The 20,946-nt window shown below is 42.8% G+C and overlaps 1 protein-coding gene and 1 pseudogene across 2 annotated transcripts; one reads left to right on the top strand and one right to left on the bottom strand.

Moving 5' to 3' along the window:
* Nucleotides 1-6: 6 nt before the first annotated feature.
* Nucleotides 7-4,601, bottom strand: LOC119243929 (UPF0561 protein C2orf68 homolog). 2 transcript variants are annotated; one of them, XM_054694639.1, is made up of 5 exons: nt 4,585-4,601; nt 4,291-4,404; nt 4,089-4,207; nt 3,067-3,218; nt 7-211 (listed from the first exon to the last, which is right to left on the bottom strand). In XM_054694639.1, the coding sequence occupies exons 2-5, from the start codon at nt 4,395-4,397 to the stop codon at nt 74-76; spliced, it is 516 nt and encodes a 171-aa protein (XP_054550614.1). In that variant the 5' UTR covers nt 4,398-4,404; nt 4,585-4,601; the 3' UTR covers nt 7-73. The 2 variants fall into 2 exon arrangements, with proteins under 2 accessions (XP_054550614.1, XP_037365645.1); XM_037509748.2 differs by lacking the exon at nt 4,585-4,601 and having other exon boundaries at nt 7-2,702; nt 4,291-4,485.
* A 1,978-nt stretch (nt 4,602-6,579) lies between these two features.
* On the top strand, nt 6,580-20,942 carry LOC119243930 (U4/U6.U5 tri-snRNP-associated protein 2-like; annotated as a pseudogene).
* Nucleotides 20,943-20,946: the final 4 nt, after the last annotated feature.

The following is a 20,946-nucleotide window of genomic DNA, read 5'->3' as shown; positions in this document are numbered from 1 at the left end:
CTTTATTTTAGGTGGGCATCAGATATGCCTATCAGGGTACCAGACATTTTCAAACAGTCATGATCATGTCTGGTTAAGTGAGTGTTGATTCTGAAGTAGCTGCTGGAAAGCTCCAGCAAGTCCAACACTGTTGCCACTGCACCAAACAGCATGGGACAAGTCTTCTTTGGGACATCTCTAGAGCCTGTGGGAAATGCTCTGGAACATGCTCCTTGAAGGCAAAGCACCATTATTTGAAAGCAACTTTAAGATGTCTGGAGGCAAGTCTGGTGAATACAATGATAGTACCATCTTGGACTCCAGATGAGGGGTAGCAAAAAGCAATGAGCCTGAGCACTGACTGTCAAATGGCTGAAGGTAATCACCAGGGAAGCATTTTAGGCACACCTGGTCTCACCACTAGTAGGCCTACATTAAAGGACAACCTTTCATTTAAGTACCAGACTTAGTGCTTTACATAATCATATTGTATAAATTAGCTAAAAATTAGAATGCTTTCTTGGGTGAAAGATACCTTATACGCACTTGCTAAGCAAAGTGCCCTAAGGAGGAGTTTACAAGCAAGGAGTTCCCATCAGTCTCTTACCTGAGTGTGAGGATTATATAACAAACACATACAAGGACACAATAAGTACAGATGTCTTCCCTCTCACAAAACAGGAATGAGGCTAAGATTTCAGGTGCTGTGCCCTGATCTCCTCTCCTGATCCTTTCTAAATTCTGTAATAAATACAGGAAAAAGGCCAGCCAGCTGTGAGAAGTCAGACCCAAGAAGTATTTCCAGATTAGCAAAACTAAGAGTTCCAGTAAAATCCTATGTTCAAGTTAGAAGATCAGTTGAAGAGCTGGAAGACTAAAATGACTGGTCCTCTGATTGGGAATGGAGTATGGCACCGCCTCCTTGACCCAGGAGGCTCAGCAGGGTAGTTAACATTGTGAGTCAAAAGGCACTTCTAGGGCAGCTGAATACGTAGAGGGCAGATTTTCTGCTTTGAAAGTAGAACTAAGCCGAGGACTGGCAAGTTAAAGACATTTAGCCCCAGGCCAGCCTTGTGGGTCAGGAGCACTCTGGTCCCTGGCTGCTTTCACAATCAGGCCCTTATCTACCTCACTCCTGGCATTCTTGTGGCACTGCAAGTTATGGCTTGCTGCATTTTCATGATGTGGTTTAAGTAGCTTACTTGCTCCATTTCTAGGATGGTAGATTTTTCAGGGGTGTAGGGCACAATAAAGCTACTGAGATGGTTCAATCAGACTGATCTTGAGACCTTGGGATGGAGAAACTGCTAGGGCAGGGGACTTTGGTTTCAAGAAGTTACAGTGCTCACAGGATCACTTAAATCCCATAGATACAAGTCCTTGTGGTTAGGCCCATTTGCTGGAAAAGTGAAGTGGTTTGGAATTTCAGGAAGTCACGTGGACTTTTCACATGGACTTAGCCCAATCCTGCATTAGGACATTCATTTAGGTAAAAGCAAAGATCTTGCTTGAGATCTTTAGTTGAAGGATCTGTTTTACATACTCTTGGGAGGCAGGAAAGGAGAAAGCATGGGGCATGGGAGGAGCAAATGAGAGAGGCTAATTTCATCACTTCCTTTAGGGTGTTGTTCAAACTTTTTTTTTTTTGCAACTAGGGCTCCAAATAGGCAATTATTGCTAACAGAATTTCCTTTTGTATGTACATTTGAGATAAATCACATTTGGAGCACTAGTTTCAATCTTATTTTGATAATTCCCCATTAGCCTGAGCAGAGGCTGGTCTGTTCACATCTAGGGATAAAGTCAAAAGCTAGAATTCTGAGCCCTAACAATGGCAGGTTTAGCTGCAAGAAATTCTTACAGTTTAGTTTCATGATCTTCCTAGGTCTCCTTAGTGCAAAGCATGAGAGAAACTTGCAGAAACTATAGAAGGGGAGGGAGATACAAGCTTGGAAGTAGGCCTCAAAAATGAAGATCTCTTAAAAAAAAAAAAAATGAAGAATTCCCACTTTATTGGTACCAGAATTACTGGGAGAATTTGTGAGAAAGGTATACTGCCAGAAGCTCCCACCGCCAAAGTCCTGAGCAGATGGAGGTGCAGTCATATTAGGAGGTAAGAGAGTAGTATAGAATGGATAGATTCTGAAACAGAAAAATGAGGGAAAGAAAAGTACACAGAAACAGCTGTGAAAAAGATCTAGGAAAACATGGATGGAAGTGAGAAGCAAGAAAGGAAGTAGAAATGTAAAAAAAAAAATATGCCCGGTGTCCCATGGCATAAGACGTCAGTGAAAAACCAGCAAGTTGGCATAGGCTTTGTATATGTTGGCTTTCTCTGGAGTTTCTGCTTCCAGAACCCCAAAGTGCCAAACAAAATTCTCAAAAAATTCCAGGTTATTAGGCTGGTCAAATGGGCCAACATACAAGACTAGGTACACAGGAGGTGGCCAGGCATAGTCCCTGCAACACCTATTTTCTGTGGATGTGGCAGCTTGCAGGGAGGGTCTCAAGATCAATCCAAATTGGCCCTGGCACCCCCAAACTAGAGGTTGAGCTCTCTGGGCAGTGAATTCAGCCTGGAGAGAATGCCTTCAGTCTGGTCAGTGTCTGCGCTGGCGTTTTGCAATCTCCTCTCGGATGCGCAACTTGAGGGCTTCTCGCATGGGTGGATCCAGAGGTGTGTGTGCAGATACCTCCTCACTCACCCTTCCTGGATCATCATCCTATGTGGAGGAAGAGTCAGGAAGCTCAGGGACTAGCCTCTTCTGCAAAGGTGACCTGCCATATCCCTAAACAATAGTCTCACAGAAATCTATTTGACTCACAGCTTCTTGCCAGTGCCTGTCATTTCCCAGGTGTCCCCTGTAACAGTGATTTTCAACTGGGGGCCACATGCCCTTCCTGTTGCCCACTGAGAATCACTGTGACAGGTATGAGTTATGCTCAAAAATGTTACCCAGTAGTCTATGCTCCCATGTGGAACAGACACTTCCCACTGGCCCTGAGGAAAACGGTGGCTCAGGGTGTGGCAGAAATTTCTACCATGGCCCAGGACCTTCAGGCTGCAGCTATTTCTATGAGGCATACCTGATACACGATAACTGATGTGACCTCTCCGCTGTCTGTCTCATATTCTAAGCAGAAGAGCTGATGGCCAGAAGGCTCTGGCTCGGAGCCGCCACTACAGCTGCTTTCACCGGACTCCTCACAGTCTGGGTTGCTTGGGTGGGTAGAGCCATCTGGAAAGATGAACCAGAGTGAGAGGGAAGAGAAGGCTGCTGGAACTTCTGCCCAGAGATAACACAGGAAAACATACTGTGAAGAAAGCCCCAATCTTATTGATCCTGTGTGTGTGTTTATGTGTTAAGTGTGCTAATTACCCCTGTGTCCCTGTTCCAAGGCTAGCACAGTACCAGCACATAGTAAGTACACAATGCACATTTTTCCAGTGTTGGAAGGTTGTGGAGAGAAGTACAGAGCTCTGCCTGTGCTCAAATTCAGGTTCTGCAACTTACTAGGTCTATGATCTTGGGCAATTTACTTAATGTCTCTGAACCTGTTTCTTGACTGTGCAACAGAAAAGGTAAGAGTTCCTACCTTATGGGGTTTTATGAAAAATAAACGAATTAATATGCATAAAAACTAAAAGCACTTTAACGTCCAACCTATTTAGCATCCTGTATTAACTACTGTGATCTCCAGGTTGCAGAAAAGCTGGAGGAAAAAGGTCATCTAATGGGTTAGGGCTTCATTCCACAACTATGTCCTGGGTGCCTATTGCTGTACCAGACTTTCTCTCTGTCTGATGGTGAGAATATGGAAAATATAGTATGGTTGAGCACACCAACAAACAACTCGTGCTGGCCCTCAGGTATGTCCTGTAACAGCGATGCTTAACTAGAGGGCATGAGCCCTCCCTTTCGTGCGGGAGAATCACTGAGCGGAAGCTGGGGAACGCTGAGATGGAGGTTCCACGAAAGGATGAGATGAATTGAGTCTTGGGACTTATAATGAGGTTCTCTCCATACAGAGGGATTACGCTGAGGCAGAAGGCCGAGGGCCGGAAGAGCGCGCAGGCCTGAGGAGGCTGGCGGGGCGGGAGGCCTCACCTCGGTGTCGCGGTAGGTACACCTGCAGGTCGGGCTTGCGGGGCCGCGTCGGCGCGGGTGTGTGCCGCCTCCTCACTTTCTCCTTAGCCGCTTGCTTCACCTTCTTGTCGTAGTCGTCCCTGCGGGGAGCCGAGCGGGAGTCAGGGACCTCCGGGCTAGACTAGACCCAGGGTGGCGGCGGCGGCGCGGGGCGGGGCGGTACCGGGCGAGCTGGTTCCGTCGGATATGGTGCACGAAGCCGTGGCTCATGTCCAGCCGCCCGCCGGGCTTACAGCAGAGCCCCGGCCCGGAATCCCGTGTCGCTGCCATTGGAAACCTGTAAGGAGACCCGCCGCCGCCTCAGTGGTCCCAACGGCCACCCTCCCGGCCCGAGAGGTCTGTGCTGGCGCTAGCTCGACTTCCGGCCCCGCGTCCTGACGTCATGCACGTAAGGGCGGGCCGGGCGGAGCGTCGCGACGCGCTGGGTCCTGGGGCGGGGCTCCTGACTTACGCTTACCGCTAATACATCAAACCTTCCAGAAAAGCACAAAGCGAATACTCGAAGTCGCGGTCCTCAGTTGTCTCATTTGTAAGTGAGGACACCGAAAGCGCCTACCTCAGAATAAGCTGTGGCGAGGCCGGTGGGCACAACGGAGAGTCCTGGCTGTTCGCTCCGCTGGGGGCGACGGGCCCCCCCAGTCGAACCCAACAGAGCCGCAGCTCTGCGAATGTCCCTGCCTGTCCAGCTGCCCACCGGCTGGATGTCTTAACTGTCTTTGTGGGAGGGCCCAGCCTTTGACAGGCCTGGACTCGTGCTGAAACACCGGGCAAGCTAGAAATTAGGCAGTTTTAGGGAGGGTGCAGGAGGGGACCTCTGAAGAATTTAGGGAGGCTTCAGAGATAAGGACAACCAAGGGAAAGTAACCCATTCCACTAGAAAAAACAAACATCTCAGGACCAAGGACAACATTGTTAACGCTGGTCCTGGTTTCCTTCAGGTGGTAAAGGGAGGCAGAGATTGGAGAAATGGAGAGTGGTTTAATTTATGGACAACTTAGAAGGGCAGCTGTTTAACTTCAATGCGGGGATGTCCATCCAGAGGACTGGGCCATAAAGATAAAGATGTAACAAATGGGGAAAGAGAAAGCTGTTAGATAAGGAATGTGAAGATCCCCCACTCAGTAGCAAATTAAATGAGACGGCCGAGAACTAACCAATTGCAGAGAGACTGGTGGAGCTTTAGAATAATGAGGGAAAGAAGGTATATATTCCCTGAGACATGACTCCACTTTGGCTTCCTTGCCCCTCCCAGGCCTGGTTCCCTGGCCTGGGAGTCCCACTTTATTTCTGTTCTTTTTCTCCTCAGTAAACTTTTTCTTTCTCTAAACAAACCTGCCTCTTCTTGCTTGCTTGCCTGAGCGTCTGTGAAGTTCCTGCTGCGGCTTCGTGAGACACCAACCCGTGGGGGTCTAGTGGCAGGGACTCAGCGCTGCCCTGCAGCCTGGGATCGTTCCTGGCTGGGAGACTAGGCCTGACAATTCTGGTATCAGTGCCATTTTCGGGTCCTCTTGTTAAAAAAGCAAAAATAGTTATCTAGTTATCAGCGATTAGAATAGGGACAAACTGGTTCACCTTACAATGGAATATCAATGAGCAATGAAAAAGAATGAACTTGATATACTCGAAGGCGACTAGGACAATACTCAGATACTTCGATTGAAAGAAAAAAGGGACATGCTATGTATTTCCCTTTATATAAAACTAGAAAATGCGAACTAATCTGAAGTGATAGAAAGTCTATCAATGATGCAGGTAGGATGACACTTTTGGGGCTGGTGGATACGTTTATTATCTGATCGTGGTGATGTTTTCCGGGTGTATCCATCAATTCATACGAATTTAGTAAATTGCACATTTTAAAACAGCAGTTTATTGTTTGTTAATTATACAATACTTTAGAACTATAAAGCCAACGCAATGGAGTCAGGGTTGTAGAAGGGTCTTGGAAAGCACAGGTCCAAGTCTTGTGCTTTAGCAGCTTCCTGAAAAGTTCTCCCTTGCCCAACGTTTGCATTTTCCTGTATTACCAAGAACACCCTCTAAAAGTGGGATTGAACCTCCAAGTTGCTGCATGAAGGGGATGAATGGGGGTTTCGCCTAGTTCTGTGCAGTGGCTTCAGTTTCCAAGGTAGGGAGAATGGGCAGACGATCTCCAAATTTGGTTTCGAGGGTAAAAAGTACCCCCGATAGCTTCTTTTATGCAGAAACTCACTAGTCAGCAAAAGGATCCTGCCTGTTTAAAACCGGAAATTGTGGGTAAGGAGGCAGTAAACTCGCAAATCGTTCTCTGTGCACAGGCTATAGCAAAGAAACCAAGAAGGCGGCAGTAGCTCGCAAAAGTTTCCTCCACGTAGTTTGTCCCCGTCGGCGACCGGTAGAGAGCCTTAGCCGCCGTTACAGCCCCGATCCTGATTGGCTGCGGGCCGCGCGCTTGAGCGTGGCCGGCGCCTGCGCAGGGCTGCTCGGCCGGTAGTGGCGATGTCTGGCCGGTCCAAGCGGGAGTCTCGTGGTTCTGCCCGCGGGAAGCGCGAGTCCGAGTCGCGGGGCAGCTCGGGTCGCGTCAAGCGGGAGCGAGATCGGGAACGGGAGGCAGAGGCGCCGAGTTCCCGGAGCAGCCCGGTGCGCGTGAAGCGGGAGGTCGAACCGGCCAGCGCGCGCGATGCCCCGCCGCTTGTCCTCCCCTCGGTGCGGGTGAAGCGGGAGCGCGAGGCAGACGAGGACTCTGAGCCTGAGCGGGAGGTGCGAGGTGCGCGGGGCCAGGACGGGCCGGGCGCTGGCTCCACTCTCGTCTTCTTTCTTTCCAGCAGTCCCACCCCCGTGAAGAAACTCACTCCACCGTCCAAGTCCGCTTTCCGACTCGACTGCATTTTAATGAGCATAGTCCTAGTTGTAATAGTAACAATAGTTATAATTTGTGTTTTAAGCAACAATAGTAACAGCAGCAGCTTGTTTTTATCGAATGCCTGAAGCGGGCCAGGCACTGTGCTATTTAGAGGGGTTACTCCCAGCAGTTATCACAAAACCTCTGGGTCGTGAGTTCCTCCCTAATTTTGGGGATCAGAACTTTCAAAGTTGAGAGGCTGAACGCTGGGTTCCTGCACCGTACACCCGTTATTCTGGGTTTAGCAGTCGGTCTAGTCTGTCTGAGACTGAGTCATTGCGCTTTGGGAAAGCAGGTTTCGTCTGTCTCGCACCGTAAATTAGTGGAAGTTATCCTGAACTCACGAACTTCAATATTCAATAGATCTAACAACGACCAGGGAGGCTGGGCTCCCTGCTTCCCCCATGACTACACCCATTGCTGCTTATCACTGGATGCTTTCTGCTCTAATGATTTATGGAGATTTCCTTTCTGTAGTGTGTGATCTTGTTGATACCAACTTGTTGATAGTTTACCAATCATTAAATAGGTTTCCACTACTTATAAAAATTTTTCCTGTTCACCCCAACTACATATTTTTCTGTATTGAACTTGGAACTCCTGACTTGAACATGTCCCTGTATACTTGATTTCTGGTGAGTTAGTTGGAGATATTGAAGTATTAGGTGACCAAATCACTAGGCTAAATTGCTAAGGGTAGAGTTTGTCGAGATAGGGGTTATCGTCTCCACACTTTTGTAATTTTGCATTTGGTCCCAATTATCTGTATATTTATTAACTTTTTTTTTTTTTTTAGAAAGATAGCATTTTTTTAAAGATTTATTTTTTATTTATGCATACAAGAACTGGGGTGTAGGCTCCCTGGCCAGGGATTGAACCCATGTCGCTGTGGCTGGTGATAGCTTTGTAGTGCCGAGACTTAACCCCTTGCACCAACGGGGGGGCCCAGAAGATAGCATTTTAAAAAAAATTATTTTTGCATATAGGAATTGGGGTGTAGGTCAGAGGTACAGGAGGATTCACCAGAGACAGTGGGGTGCAGTACAGGCGGATTTACAGAAATATACCAAGGAGAGCAGTGGGCAAGACAGGAGAGGTCTGCTGTGCAATGTGGGTTAGCTCCTTGGCCTGGGATGAAACTCAGGCTGTAGGGGTGATAGTGCTGAGTCTTAACCCCTCGACTGCCAGGGAGGCCCTGATTTTATTAACTCTTACATTAACTCTTAATTTCTTGTTAGGTTTATCTTTGATAAATTTTTGTATGACACTGGGCACAGAATAGTACCTTACTTATAGAAAATGCTCAATAATTATTCTCTGACTAATAATAATTTCAGGATATTTGCTGATTTCCTTTACTTAAATACTCTGTCAGCCTCAAGTTTCCCTTTGGAAGAGAAATTGTTCCTTAGATATTTTGTGTAGTTGTGTTAAGGAGATTTTTTTCTTTGGGATTCATTAGGATCCCAGTTGCTGTAACTTTTTCCTTTTATGTTTTTGTCATGGTATAGATTACAAGTACTAAGATGAACTGAATGTTTATATACATGAGTATAGTTTAAAGACAGGTGTGGACATACATTCTTAAACTGTGCAGGGTCTGAGATTTTACCTTATTTGCAAGCTACGGTGTTAGCCTAACACAGTTTCATGGAGGCTGATGGAAGACAGGAATAATAATGGTCATGGTAGTCTGTCTCTGACTATCATGCTTCTGATAGTAGTCATGATAGCACTATCAAGCTATCACTAGCAACAGCAACATGAGTTGGATCCTTGGCCTGGAGAGGGAGACCTCTCCTGTCTCGCCCGCTGTTCCCCTCAGCAGTGTTTCAGTCTTGGGACTATTTGGTCTGAGGCAGTTTATCACAGCAATCACAGTAACCAGAATATAGCATTGGTGTTAGTCCCAACAAAGCTGGTTGAGGAAATTCCATAAACATAGTGGACAGCCTTATAGGAGAGGAACTTTGAGGTTAGAGAAACTGAATCTTTTATAATGGGCTGTGGGCTTGTCTCTCCTTTGTTTTGTAAGAAACACTGTTTCTGTATTCCAAAGCTGTTCACTATATAAACATCCTTGATAAGGTAATCTAGAGACAGACAGTGACTTTGGTCACAATATATTGAGAAACATGAAAGATCCATGGAGTATTGTCTCCTAGTTAGTTCAAGAATTGGTACATAACCAGTATCTTAGAAGCTCCCATAGACCCCTTTCTAGTTCTGCCTTACTTCCTTGCTTATGTAATCACTCTCTTGAATTCTAATCATTTCAAATTTTATCTCATATATGTCCTCCTAAGTAGTACGGTGTTTTGTATTTACATAAATGAAACCATGTTGTATGTAGTCTTTTTCTTTTTTTCTTTTTTAAAGATTTATTTTATTTATACAAGCCAGAGGCGTGGGAGGATGAGGCAGAGAGGGGAGCAAAACAGGCAGACGGACTGAGCGGGCGAGAGAGGAGAGGTCTGCTGCACCATGTGGGTAGCTCCCTGGCCGCCTGAGGATCGAACACATGTTGCAGAGGCTGCGAACAGCTTCACAGTACTGCACTCAACCCACTGCACCACTGGGGAGGCCCTTTTTTTGTTTTTTAAGATTTATTTTATTTATGCATACAAGAGCTGGGGTGAAAGCCAGAGGTGCAGCGGGGGAGAGGACTCACCAGAGACAGAGTGGAGAGAAGAACAGGCAGACTGACTGAAATATACTGCTGAGGGGAGCAGTGGGTGAGACGGGAGAGGTCTGCTACCTGCATGGCTGGTGATCGAACTCATGCTGCAGAGGCTGTGGATAGCTTCACAGTGCTGTGCTAAACCCTTGCGACACCAGGAGGCCCTGTTGTATGTAGTCTTGCTTTTAGTATTTTGCTTCTCATATTTTTGAAGTTCATCCAGGTAGGTGTCCATGCCTATGAAGGGTCCACTGCAGATATACTGAAACATTTCTCCATTTTATTTGTGATGGACATCACTCGTTACTGTGTTTAGAACTTTATCTAGCATATGTCAGTCGAGAGATTGGTGAGTTTAAGGGGTCAGCATATTTTCATGTTTGATCTTGCAGTACTGTTTTCTAAGAGGTTATAATAGCTCACACACCCGTAAGCAGTACTTGAGCGTTCTCATTGTTCCATATATGAAAAAAAAGTGTTAAGTATGTCATTGTGCAAATAAATTTGCATATCCTTGATTGATGGGATTGAGCATCTTTTCTCATGTTTGTGGGTCAGTCCTCATTTTCTATTGGCTTGTTTGCCTTTTTGAAAATTGCTTCACTGGATTTCTGTAATCTGCAAACAAAATTGTTGGTTAAGTGTATTTAAGTATATTCTCACAATTTGCAGCTTGTTCCATTAGTGGGCTTTTTTGGGTGTTGCCTAGGCTACCTGTATATGAGCTCACCCTGATTAGTTTTTCCTACTTCTGTGTTTGTTTATACTGGTAGTTGACCCTGAGCACAGATTTGTCATTTTCAAAGCTTGTGATGGTTTTCATTTTAGCAAAGAATGGCCGCGTGGATTCCGAGGACCGGAGGAGCCGCCACTGCCCGTACCTGGATACCATTAACAGGTCAGTAGGACAGAGATGCCAAAGGCAATGGAAGAACAATAGAATCTATGTAGAAAGTTTTTGGACTGTGTGTTGAACATTTTTTATCCTTTTAAAAACTTTATGCCAAGAAAATTATGCTTGCTGTTTTATTAAACTTTGCTCTTTAGAGTTCAGAGAACATGTTCTAGGGAGGGCATAAGCATAGCCTTTAGCTGGTTTTGAACTTGTATGATGAAATAATGGGATACATAGTGTCCTTAAAAATAACGATAGCAGGGCCTCCCCGGTGGCGCAGCGGTGAGCACTGGTTGCGAAGCTGCCCGCAGCCTCTGCGGCGCCGGTTCGATCCCCGGCTGCTCCCCGGCCACCGGAGGAGGTCCCACGTGGCGCGCAGACCTCTCCTGCCGCCCGCTGCTCCCCTCAGCAGTGTACTTCGTCCTTCTGCCTGCTCTGCTCCTGCTCTGGCTCTGGTGAATTCTCTCACCCTCCCGCACTTCTGACTGTGCCAGTGCATGTATAAAAAAACAAACAAACAAATAAATAAATAAAACATGCCTCTAAAAAAAAAAAAAAAAAAAAAAAAAAAAATAACGATAGCAAATTAAATATTTATTGGACACTCACTGTGTGCTAGGTATTACTCTGGGTGCTTGGGATTCAGCCGAGAGAAAAGAGTAAAAAATTTATTTTAGAAAGATTTACCTTGTGCTAGTATTCTTTTCTTTGATCCCACATAGCATCTTAGGATGATTTTCACCTGTCCTCTAGGGTAGCTTTGCAGTTCTTTATATGGGCTGTTCATTGTGGCATAACCACTTGTGGCTATTGGGCACTTGAAATATTGTTTGAAGGGCTGAATTTTACATTTTATTTAATTTTAATTATTTAATTTTATTTTTTTTTAATAATAAATTTTATTTTTATATTCCCCATACAATTGCAGCCCCCCCCATTCTGACCCCAATCCCTCCCCTCCTGCCCCCACCCCCCTAAAAATGTCTCTGGTTCATAGTTTTTTGTTGATTTTGATTTTCACTTTCTTATAGTTATTCATTTTCCTGGTCCCTTATTTAAGTTAATTATTTTAAATTAAGTGCCACTAGCCATGTATGGGCAGTGATCCCTGCATTAGCCAGTCCAGTGTGTAAATACTATATACGACAATAAATTTAAAATGGATTTAAGATTTGGATACAAGACCCACAACAATAAAATACATAGAAGAAAACATTTGCAATCTGTCTTATGACGTCAGTGAATGATAGAGATATCTTTGGAGATTTGACCCCTACCGTGAGGGAAATAAAAGCAAAAACAAACAATTGGGACTACCTCAAAAAGCTCTTTTAGAGAGTGAAAAAATATTAGCACATTAAAGAGACATCCTATATTGAATGAGAGAAGATAGTCACATAAAGGGTTTATATCCAAGGGTTACAAAGAACTCATCCAACTTAATTAAAAAAAAACCCAAGTAACCCAGTTTAAAATGGCAGCAGATCTGAGGATGATTTTCCAAAGAGGAAATCCAGAAGACTAAGAAGTAATGTGAAAAAAGTACTCATCATCACTTCCTGATGGGAAATGCAAATCAGAGCCACATCAAAACTTCCCAGATTTGTTGGAGAGGATGTAGAGAAAGAAATCCTAATAAATGTTGGTGGGAATATAAATTGGTGCAGCTATTTTGAAAAGTAATCTGCACTTAAACTAAAAGTGGTTGTATTATATAATCCAGCAATCCCACTTTTGGGTATCTAGCCTAAGAACACAAAGTCATTAGTTCAAAAAACAATATGCTCCACAAGTTTATTGATGCATTATTTATAATAGCTAGGAAGTGGAAGCAACCTGAGTGCCCATGGATAGAGAACTGGACAAAGATGTGGTATATATACATAGTGGAATACTATTCAGCTGTAAGGAAAGATGAAAAGTTACCATTTATAGCAAAATGGAAGGAACTCAAGGGATTATGCAAAGCAAAGCAAACTGGAAAAGAAAGACAAATTTTGGCTACTGCACATATGAATCATATAAAGAAACAGAGCTATGAACTGAGAAAATAACATAATTGTACACTTAGCAGATAACTGAACTGAGGTTTCTGAGTTCAGGAGGGAGAGGGGAGGAGAAAGGTCAAGGGAATATAAGCAGGGATGGTGGTGTGGGGTGTGGGGGAGGGGAACTAGGTCAGGAAGTGGCACAAAAATAGAAGTGCCAGAATATTTGGTTTGAGATATGGCTGTTTATTCTTACAGATACTGAATTTAAACATATAGGGTACCATACCACATCAAATATAAATATATTTTTAAGTATTTTAAGTTGTTAGTATATATGTATTTCTCCCATATTTGAATTAATATTCTTTAAATCTCACATTTTTTATGTGAGGAGTGAAAGAGAAGTGTGTCTAGAGAGTTTAGTTTATACACTGAAGTAAAAAGAAATTTCATTTGTACTACACAATAATATTTTGTGTATATATATATATATATATATATATATATATATGCCTGTGTAAGTTTCTGGATTCTTCTGTGCTAGTAATATTTACTTATGCTAGTAATTTTTACATATACTAAAAACAAATGCTGCTTTTTGAGACTGTTACCTATTAATTAGAGTTAATGTTTGGGAAGTAATTCCTTTACCACCTGTGGATTCAGTGGGGTAGTTTTTTTGATCCTTACCTCTGCCAGTACTTATATGTCAGTATGATATACTCGAACAGGTACATCTGTTTGTAGTTATTACTGTAAACTTCTTTAGGCTTCCCATTTATTCCTATGGGCAAAAATAAAATTTTCTTTAATAAGAGGGTTTATTCACTCTTTTTATGTGTCTTCTTTTCAAATTTGGAATATTGTTGGGGCCCTAATATGTTAGTCCTACTGGTAACTTTCCCTTCAGAGAAAGTGATTGTTATGGGATATTCTTCATTGGTTGTAAATATTAAAAAGAAACATGGTCATTGGCTTTGCATGTCTGACACAAACACCTTGAAATGCTTTGAGGCTTAGAGAATTGATAGTGCTATTTTTTTTTTATAAACCTTGTTTATATGAATTGACCAGTAAAGCGAGTAAGCTTTATACCTGTCTTTTTTTTAAATTTTAACATTTATCATTTTTTAAAATTTTTTAGACAATATTTGCTTCCCTCCACCCCTCAGATTGAGTCGCCATAGAATTTCCTTCCCCAAGGCACCCGTTGACCATCACCACAGTCCCCTGTGCTCCTCCCTCCCTCTCACCCCAAAAATAGATGACTGGATCAAGAAGATGTATATATACACAATGGAATATTATTCAGCAATCAAAAAAAGATAAACTCATGCCATTCACAGCAACGTGGATGGAGCTAGAAGGAATTATGCCCAGTGAAATAAGCCAGAAGGAAAAAAGAAATCAGATGATTTCACTTATAACAGGAATATAGGGGAACCAAATAAGACATCAGTGTAAAAAAAAATAATAACAACAGTACAAAACACAACAAAGCAAAAACAGACAATTATAAACCAGAGACATACTGCAGGGGAGGAGGAGGAGGGAGAGAGAGGGAGGGAGGAGCACAGGGGATAGTGCTATATTAAATGTCTAGGTGAGGATTAGTCACTGTTCCCTATGGTTTATATGGTTGTTGAAACATTCAGTGAAGGATGGCATGAAGAACATGAAGCCAATGCTGCTTTACTCTGGTGTTCTAGAAATTGTCCTTATTGTTTTTTCTTTTGCTTTGCTTCTCTTAGGAGTGTGCTGGACTTTGACTTTGAGAAACTGTGTTCCATCTCCCTCTCCCATATAAATGCATATGCCTGTTTGGTGTGTGGCAAGTACTTTCAGGGTAAGTAAATATTAAACATTACAAATTTTCTAAGTTGTCAGCACTAACCACAGGCCACCTCCTGAGATTTTTTTTTTTTAAAGATTGATTTATTTATATAAGAACTGGGGTACAGGTCAGAGCTGCGGGAGGGTGAGAGAATTCATCAGAGACAGAGCGGGGAGCAGAACAGGCAGACGGACCGAAGGCACTGCTGAGGGGAGCGGCAGGCGAGGCAGGAGAGGTCTGCCACACCATGTGGGTTTCTTCTGGCTGGCTGGGAATCGAACCCACGCTGCAGAGGCTGTGGACAGTTTACAGTGTGGTGCTCAACCCGCTGCGCCACCGGGGAGGCCCCTGAGTTTTTTTTTTTAAAGAAAATAAAGTCCTGTCAGGAGGCATGTCTAATAATTCCTATCATTGTTTCCAGGAAATGGGAATGCTCTTAAAAAACAGTAGGCAGTTCTCTAATTGGCCAGGACCTGAATACATAAGAAAGGGAGAAAGAATTAGTTGTCTGAAAGGTTTTTTAGGAGATCTCTTGACTCTTGAATTTTTGAATGCCTGTTGTTTCTATACTTATCTGTCCTCTTAATGTTTTCTTTGTCTTTTTCTGAAAATTCTTTTGCTATGAAGACTTTAATTCTGTTCTTTTCTGGAAATTTATTATTTGACTTCATTTAAACCAGCAAATTCTTAGTATAGTGGAGGTTTCAGAAAAATATAAGCTACGTTCCTTGATTTTATAGGGAACTTACAAAGTTAACACAAAATAATCAGCAAACTAAGATTATAAAGGTTACTGCTAGACTCTGGTATTGAATATAAATAAGAATAATAGGGGGTAAAATACTCAAAGATCAGTGTTAGTTGTAGTGTTTGCATTGAGTTTATGGGAGGCTCTCTGGTGAAACAGAATTTTAGTGGGTTAAGGGAGAGACATTCCAGAAAGAAGTGGCAACATGAACAAAGATATGTAGGCTCAAGATTGGTGTAAATGTGGGCAGTTGGAAAATCAGGATTGAGTGATGCTAGACTGTCACAGGATTTGTATGTGTATATGTACTATTATATATGTAGATATTCCTAATTTCTGTTATATATAAAACTTAACTCATATATGTATATGTGTATGTGTTTAAATACACATACTCCATATGGTTAAGGTTCACATTCAGGTTTATGAAATAAGTTTCCTGACCTACGTCTTATGCCATCTAGAAAATAAAGTAACCGATGCACTATTCTTTCTTGCTAACTTTTTTGATGAAAGTTCTTGTGGGAGATTCGTATCATGGATGGCATCGTACTTTGCTTTTGCCAATGTTAACATTCCAGTACAAAATAGTGAAAGGAAAATCAAACCTGATTTGTGCCTTTCTGGAATCTGTCTTCTCTTACAGCTTTTTATCCTTCCCTACAGGCCGGGGTTTGAAGTCTCATGCCTACATTCACAGCGTCCAGTTCAGCCACCATGTCTTCCTCAACCTCCACACCCTCAAGTTTTACTGCCTTCCTGACAACTATGAGATCATTGATTCCTCGCTGGAGGATATCACGGTGTGTGTCCAAGATGACTGATTTGACACTGGTTTTCTTCAGAGTTCTTTCGGTCTCCCTAATATCTCTACCAATGAGTCAGGGAAGAATCTTAGTCTGTTGGTGTGGAGAGGAGGAACCAGGAAACTGAGTAAGGAGGTCAGGTTCCATAATTGTGGTCTGTGGTCTGTAAGCTAGCTGTCATTTCTGCTTATTTATTATTTATTTTTTTATTTATGCATATAAGAACTGGGGTGTTGGCCAGTGGTGCAAGGGGTGAGAATATTCACCAGAGACATAATGGGGAGCAGAACAGGCAGATCTATGAAATACACTGCTGAGGGGAGCAGCAGGGGGCAAGACAGGAGAGGTCTGCTTTGCCACGTGGTTAGCTCCCTGGCCGGCCAGGGATCGAACTTGTGCTGCAGAGGCTGCGGATAGCTTCACAGTTATGTGCTTAACCCTTGCACCACCAGGGAGGCCCCCAATCTTTTTATTTTTTCATTTTTAATTTTTTTTAAAGATTTATTAATTTATTTATACAAGCACTGGGTACAGTCAGAGGCGCGGGAGGGTGAGAGAATTCACCAGAGCCAGAGCGGGGAGCAGAACAGGCAGCAGGACCGAAGTACACTGCTGAGGGGTGCAGCGGGCGGCAGGGGAGGTCTGCGCACCATGTGGGACCCTCGCCTGGCGGCCAGGGATCAAACCGGCACTGCAGAGGCTGCGGGCAGCTTCACACTCCAGCGCTCAACCGCTGCGCCACCGGGGAGGTCCCAATCTTTTTATTTTTAAGGAAGGCTTGGTGTTCAGAATATTTGAAGCGCTGTTTATGCTACTTTTGTAAGTTGTATAGGCCTACTATATTGAAGTTAAAGTGGTTATGGACAGTATTAAAGAGGGAGAAATTGAAATTCAGGGCTTTAAAGCTTTTTAGTGGCAGCCTTTGTCTAGCCTGTGATTTGATAACCCTCAGCTCTAGAAATGATCTGCCTTCTAATCTTATGTGATTGCAGTCTTGCAGAAAGGTAAGGAGGCACTTCTGTACCTGCCCTGGGCCAGGTGCTGGCCCTGTGTACCATTTCTCAGTCTGTGTACCAAGACTCAGATTCCTGCTGCCTTCGGAGTCTCTCTTGCAGCTTTGATGGTTTATCATGGACTTGGCCCAACCTGAAGTTTGAGAAAAGACTCAGGATTCAGTGATTTTGTTTTAAACAGATTTCCTTCTGGATTAGCCATATGGAAAGGACCTATCCTATGTTACCCTGCTCTTTATTGTTGGGAGTTCTTTTGGGTGCGTAGTGAAGTGTTCATGATCAAAGTGTTTTATGTTTTGGCAGAAATTACTATTCCAGATTTATCTTATGAATTCTGGGTATGCCTAAAGCAACTTAGAATTTTCCTTTGCTTTGCAGTATGTGTTGAAGCCCACTTTCACAAAGCAGCAGATTGCAAACTTGGACAAGCAAGCCAAATTGTCCAGGGCATAATGGCACCACTTACCTGCCTGGTATTGTGGGCCTGAATAACATAAAGGCCAATGACTACGCCAATGCTGTCCTTCAGGTAGGATAAGATGGGAACAGTGGGGCAGGGGTGGTAACCTGGGAACACTGTGAAGGTCAGCTAAGAAATCATTACCTTTTGGTAAAATGCAGTGAAGTGATTCCCAGATACCCCATCTGACCAAGGATTCTACTTCAATGTTCGTTCCCCACCAAGCTGAACATTCCTGTATTTGTTCAAGGGGCTGCTGCCAAATGATGAAGCCTTTTCCAGCCACTGCACTAATAACTTCTTGAGTTCCAGGGGATGTCACATAGAATCTGCTTATGATCTGACATTACCAAATAAGAGACACATATCTAGATGATGCTTTATTTTTAGTGGTGCAGATATATCTGCTGGCATTCCATTGTCTAGATTCTGCTCCTGTGCTTGAATCCTGAGTTAGGAAAGGTGGAAAGCCAAAGTCATCCTATTTGTAACTTGCACTGTTTTCTTTTTTAAAAAAATTACTTGAGTAATATGTGCACATTATAGAAAATTGGAAAATGTTGATAAGCATAAGCAAGAAAATTACACAGTTATTCTGCTTCATAAAAAAATTGATTTTAGAAAATAATAAGCATAAATACTAGGGGGATGAGATGTTGAAAGTAAAGAGTAAAAACTTCCCTTTTTTCCTAGTACTTTGTCCTGAGGTAGTTAACATCATATAGACCTCCAGACCTTTTTCTAAACACATACACACAAACACCTTCTGCCTTGTGACAATATAATGAGTTATTTTGCTATTCCCAAATTGATAGATCAAATTTAACTTCTCTTTTTTTTTACCCCTCTTACCAGTGTTGGCTGAGTATCCTACATACAACCTTGTATTTTCTGTGACTCTGACACCTTTTATTATGCATAAAATACACAGATATATACATTACATGCATGATATCTATATATACATATGTATAGCATGACTTTTAAAGTATATAATTGTATTTTTGTCTACAAAGTAATAGTATATATGTGTATATATTTTTACTTAAAGTTATACAATGAAATCAATAAATTTTTTTTTTAAAGATTTATTTATTTATTTATATAAGCACTGGGTACAGTCAGAAGCACGGGAGGGTGAGAGAATTCACCAGAGCCAGATCAGGGAGCAGAGCAGGCAGAAGGACCGAAGTACACTGCTGAGGGGAGCAGTGGGCGGCAGGAGAGGTCTGCACGCCATGTGGGACCCTCCCCCAGTGGCCGGGGAGCAGCCGGGGATTGACCAGCGCCCCAGCGCTGCAGAGGCTGCGGGCAACTTTGCAACCCAGCGCTCAACCACTGCGCCACCGGGGAGGCCCTCAATAAATATTCTTAAGCAGCATCTTAATGATTATGTATTAATCCATTCTGCCGACGAATTACAAATTATTCTTATATTAATGCATCTGGAGCCTAGGTTCTAGGCTGTAGAGTGTTTATAGCAACTTACAAACTCACCGGTTATACAAGTGTTCCTCATCTTGCATTATCACTGAAAAAAAATTTTCCTTTGATAGGTATTCTGTTTTAACTTTTTAAAATTCACTTCTAAAGTTGACTATATTTCTTCATGTATGGTTGGGTTTTGTCATTTTTCTATTGGTGGTTAATTTTACTGAGCTTTAAGAAATAAGTATTAACCTTTTTGTTGTATATGTTAGAGATAATTCCTCCTTCTAATTTGGTCTTTAATGTATTTTTAAATAAGGAATTGGGGAAAACAGTTGTAAAAGTATATCTGTTAGTTTTGGTGTCCGACCTAGTCCCTGGAAGGGTCAAATTCTTAATTCTTAGGTTGACAGAGATGTGGCCGACTGTTCCTTGTGCAGCATCTTATAACTGTTTTTTTTTTTTTAAAGATTCATTTATTTATACAAGAACTGGGTACAGGCCAAATCCACGGGAGGGTGAAAGGATTCACCTGAGACAGAGTGGGGAACAGAACAGGCAGATTGACTTAAATACACTGCTGAGGGAGCAGTTGGGTGGGACAGGAGAGGTCTGCCGCACCATGTGGGACCCTTGCCGCCTGGCTGGGATCAAACAGGTGCTGCAGAGGCTACGGACAGATCCACAGCACGCTCAACCGCCTGCACCACCAGGGGAGGCCCATCTTATGACTTTATTAAGATTGTTACAGATGGGACAGATAACATTTGAATCTGGTCAGGCAGTTAATCTTAGTCTTATTAGTTTTAGTTTTATACGAAGTTTGTTTATAAAAACAAGCAAATGAGCAAACCCTCTGTGATGATGCTTCCACTAAAAAGGATTGAATGTTCCATCTGGAAACTGGATTACTTCTCTAAGGACACCTACTGTTGTGATGTTGGTGAAGCCAGAGAGCAGCCTCTCTCTACAGCCTGGATAACTAAAAAGTAGGATAAACTGTCCATATTTTTTTCCTTTTGAGAATAACTTTTTTTAAGGCAGTTATTTTCTAAGAAGCAATTGTTTCTTTAGCTGAAATAAGCTTGTAGGGGCTTTCCTAATCAGTGCAATGGTTCCGAGTTGCCTTCCCCAGAGATGCCTGGGTTCATTGTATTTCATAAACACTTTTATCCTCCTTTTTAATGGATAGCCTTGCAAAAGAAAGTTGTGCTCGAAGCACAAAGCTGGTAAGGATTCGGGAATTGGTTAGGAAGGACTTCTGGGGTGATTGGGCATTTATCTATGATCTGTTCTGTAGTTCCCCTCCCAATTTTATAGTCCAGAATGAGGAACACGTATTCTATCCTGAACTTACACGACTAGTTTTTGTCTTTTTGCTGATCGAGGTAAAATATTATTTATTTATTTATTTATTTTTGTTGTAAACTTTTTGTCCATTTTCCATCTTAACAGTACATTCATTTTTATTACAGAAGTGTTTTTTTTTTTTGCTATAGCTCCATACCACACTTGAGGAAAACACAACTTTTATTAAGATGATTTTCATATTATTTTAATATGCTGTTGATAGATGGGGGAACTGGGGTCTGTAGAAACTATCTGTCCCAGTCAGATAGACTGATTGTCCCCAGTCAAATAGACAATGAAGAAAGAATATTAGGTTTCTAGCCTTTAATTCTTTTTGAATCCAAATCTAGTCATAATCCTAAATAGAGCCAACAAAGGAAATGTAAATATAATTGCTCAGTGGATAGGGATTTGCATGCCTTTTTACAAACTCCTTTGCCATGTCCACATCAGCAAAGTGTCTGCAGAACTGGTCTGTGTGTGAAACCCAATATGAAGGATGTTTCTGTACTGTGACCTGGGTGGGGTTCACTAAGAGTGTTATTTCTGACTCTTACACGCCAACACAGCCCACAGTTCTGAAAGAACCTCAGTTGGAAGAGCTTGGTTCCCAGAGGTCCTGCAAAGGAGCTTTATTAATCCACTGTTTGACTTCCAGGCTCTGTCTAATGTTCCTCCTCTCCGGAACTACTTCCTGGAAGAGGACATTACAAGAACATCAAGCGTCCACCAG

The sequence above is a fragment of the Talpa occidentalis genome, unplaced genomic scaffold (assembly GCF_014898055.3).
Source record: "Talpa occidentalis isolate TD23 unplaced genomic scaffold, MPIMG_talOcc4v2.1 talOcc4.1303, whole genome shotgun sequence".
Taxonomy (NCBI): Eukaryota; Metazoa; Chordata; class Mammalia; order Eulipotyphla; family Talpidae; genus Talpa; species Talpa occidentalis.
This window is presented reverse-complemented; position numbering and strand designations above follow the sequence as displayed.

Bases quoted from the DNA above. Each gene is read 5' to 3' on its own strand.
- LOC119243929 (XM_054694639.1), bottom strand. From the start codon at position 4,397: ATGGCAGCGACACGGGATTCCGGGCCGGGGCTCTGCTGTAAGCCCGGC. The intron at 3,219-4,088 runs GTGAGGCCTCCC...TCATCTTTCCAG, and splicing joins GTACCTACCGCGACACCGAG to ATGGCTCTACCCACCCAAGC. The intron at 212-3,066 runs GTATGCCTCATA...TTTGCCTTCAAG, and splicing joins CATCAGTTATCGTGTATCAG to GAGCATGTTCCAGAGCATTT.